Genomic DNA, 2493 nt, shown 5'->3' with positions numbered 1-2493 from the left:
CAAAGCAGAGGGCGGGCGCTTTCTGCCGCAGCGATGCCCGCAGCCTGTCGAGCAGCTTCCGCGGCGCACATGCGCCGCGGGGTTGAACGACAGCCGCGCCTCTCGAGCCACCCGTGCCACGCGCGGCGACGCGCACCCTGCGCGCCAGTCGGCGCACTGGCAGTACTGCACCAGCCAGCACGGCGTGGAGCAATGCATCCAGGGCATTGTGTTGGGCGCCAGCCAGCATGCTTCAGCACAGAGCAAGAGCGCATGCTGCGCACCCTGGCGCAGCACCAGCTCGCCTCCAATCAGGCACTCTCACCACTGCACAGCCGCCCACGAGCGCCCGCAGCTGCACTGCTCAACGCTCAAGCTCAGGAGCCTCCCCTTGTTGTCGCAGCTTTGTGCAGTGCAGCGTGCGAGCAGCGCAGCGCCAGGCAGACCCGTGGCACGCCCGGGCGGCTGTGGGACGGAGGCCCGCCGAGCGAGTGCGAGCCGCATCGGCGGCCATGTCTCCCGCAGCCGCGAGCGAGCGGTGCAAAGAGGCAGCGTCGCGCATGCTTTTGCGTAAGGTTATCTTTTTGGCCGAAGTTGTTTTGTTTTAATTCTCCAACTTTGCCGAGACTGCGCTCGTCGCGACCAATGGCGCCGACGAGCCGCCGCTATCCGGTCCTGTTGCTCTGCTCCTTTGTCGGCGTCCAGGCCGCCGCCGACGACCGCTGCGCGGACTGGGCCGCCGCCGGCTACTGCGACTCGGCGTCGCACTCGCAGTACATGGCGGCGACGTGTGCGGACGCGTGCGCTGCGCAGTCGACCGAGGCGGACGTCGACGCTGCGATTGCGGCGGGCAACGACACGCAGGACGCGGCTTCGTGCGCGAGCTGGGCCGAGGCTGGCTACTGCACGCACCAGGACTATGTCGAGTATATGCTCGTCAACTGCGCGGCGAGCTGCCGCGGGGCTGGAGGGCCCTCGGCCATCGGCGCGGAGGGCGCGGCGAGGCTGGGCGGGGGCGAGGGCTATCTCGACTGGCTGCGCGGCGGCCTCCGCCGGGCGATCGCCGTCGTGTCGGCGCGCTCCGGCAGAGGCGGAGGCGGAGGCGGTGGCGCGGCGCCGGTGTCGCTGAACAAGGAGTGCGTGGCGTGGGCAAAGCTCGGGTACTGCCACGCGGGTCCGAACCAGGTGTACATGAAGCAGACCTGCGTCGCGGAGTGCGACGAGGGAGGTCGTGCCGGAACGATCCCGGAGCCAGGCTCACTCTACCAGGCCTCCACCCCTCACCCCCACCCCTCACCCCTCACCCCTCACCTCCACCCCTCACCCCCACCCCTCACCCCTCACCCCTCACCTCCACCCCTCACCCCTCACCCCTCACCCCCACCCTGACCCACCCCCACCCTGACCCCTCGCCCTTACCCCTCAGAGCCGGGCTCGCTCTGCCAGAAACTCGCAGCGCACCGCCACGCGTGACACCGCAATCTCATAACCTCTGCGCCGCCCTCTGCCCCTCCAGGCGCCGCAGTACGAGTGCGACCGGCTCGCGTCGAGCGGCGGCTGCAAGAGCAGCGCGGAGTACATGGGCAAGCACTGCCAAGGGGCGTGCGAGAGAGTCACCGAGGCGGCTCGCCCCTCGCCCCTCGCCGCTGCTCCTCTCACAACCTCTCCACAGCCCCGCCCCTCGCCCCTCGCCGCTGCTCCTCTGACAGCCTCTCCACAGCCCCTCGCCCCTCGCCCCTGCTCCTCTGACAGCCTCTCCACAGCCTCGCCCCTCGCCCTTCGCCCCTGCTCCTCTGACAGCCTCTCCACAGCCTCGCCCCTCGCCCCTCGCCCCTGCTCCTCGGACAGCCTCTCCACAGCCTCGCGCCTCGAGCAGGTGATGCCGCCCTCGGACTTCCTCTCGCAGCTCGGCGCGCCAACTAGCAGAGATGCGGCAGAGATGCGGCAGAGGGTGCGGCAGAGATGCGGCGACGGGATGATCCTCCGTCCTCCTCTCCTGATGGCCCCTCCCACCCCTGCTCGAACCCTCTCCGCCCCTCCCACCCTTCTCCTTCCGCCCCTGCTCCCTCCCACCCTCCCCGCAGGCGCGTTGCTTCTCGCCTGCGGCTTTGGCGCCGCCGTCTTTTACGGCGTCGGCCGGCCTCCTCGCTGCGGACGCGCTGGAGCCTTCCCTGACCACGCTCTCGCCCCTCCGCCCTGCAGGCGTCCGGTGGACTGTGGCGATGGACGCGTCTCGCTCGAGTGCCGCGCGCCGCAAGCTCGACATGTGCACCTCGCAGGCCGGCCTGCCGGCGGAGAGGAGCGGGGTTGGTCGGCCGTTCTTCAGCGGCCTGTGGTTGCTCCGCAGGACAGCGCGGCGCTCGCGGTGGGCAAGGGGCAGGCCAAGGGGCGGACAAAGTCGCTCTCGTACTCGGAGCGGATGCAGGCGCCAGCCTTGGAGGGGGAGGGGGGGGGGGGGGCCGGCAAAAAAGGCGGCAAGGCAAAAGGCGGCGGCCTTGGCTCTCCGCGTAGGCG

At 70.5% G+C, this 2493-nt stretch overlaps 1 protein-coding gene across 1 annotated transcript; it reads left to right on the top strand.

The window, feature by feature from the left end:
- Positions 1 to 491: 491 nt before the first annotated feature.
- Positions 492 to 1468, top strand: EMIHUDRAFT_234073 (hypothetical protein; the record flags this gene model as incomplete). The annotated part of the gene is made up of 3 exons (XM_005781509.1): positions 492 to 554; positions 685 to 1193; positions 1426 to 1468. The coding sequence occupies 3 exons, from the start codon at positions 492 to 494 to the stop codon at positions 1466 to 1468; spliced, it is 615 nt and encodes a 204-aa protein (XP_005781566.1).
- Positions 1469 to 2493: the final 1025 nt, after the last annotated feature.

The sequence above is a fragment of the Emiliania huxleyi genome (assembly GCF_000372725.1).
Source record: "Emiliania huxleyi CCMP1516 chromosome Unknown EMIHUscaffold_200, whole genome shotgun sequence".
In the NCBI taxonomy this organism is placed as follows: Eukaryota; Haptophyta; order Isochrysidales; family Noelaerhabdaceae; genus Emiliania; species Emiliania huxleyi.
This window is presented reverse-complemented; position numbering and strand designations above follow the sequence as displayed.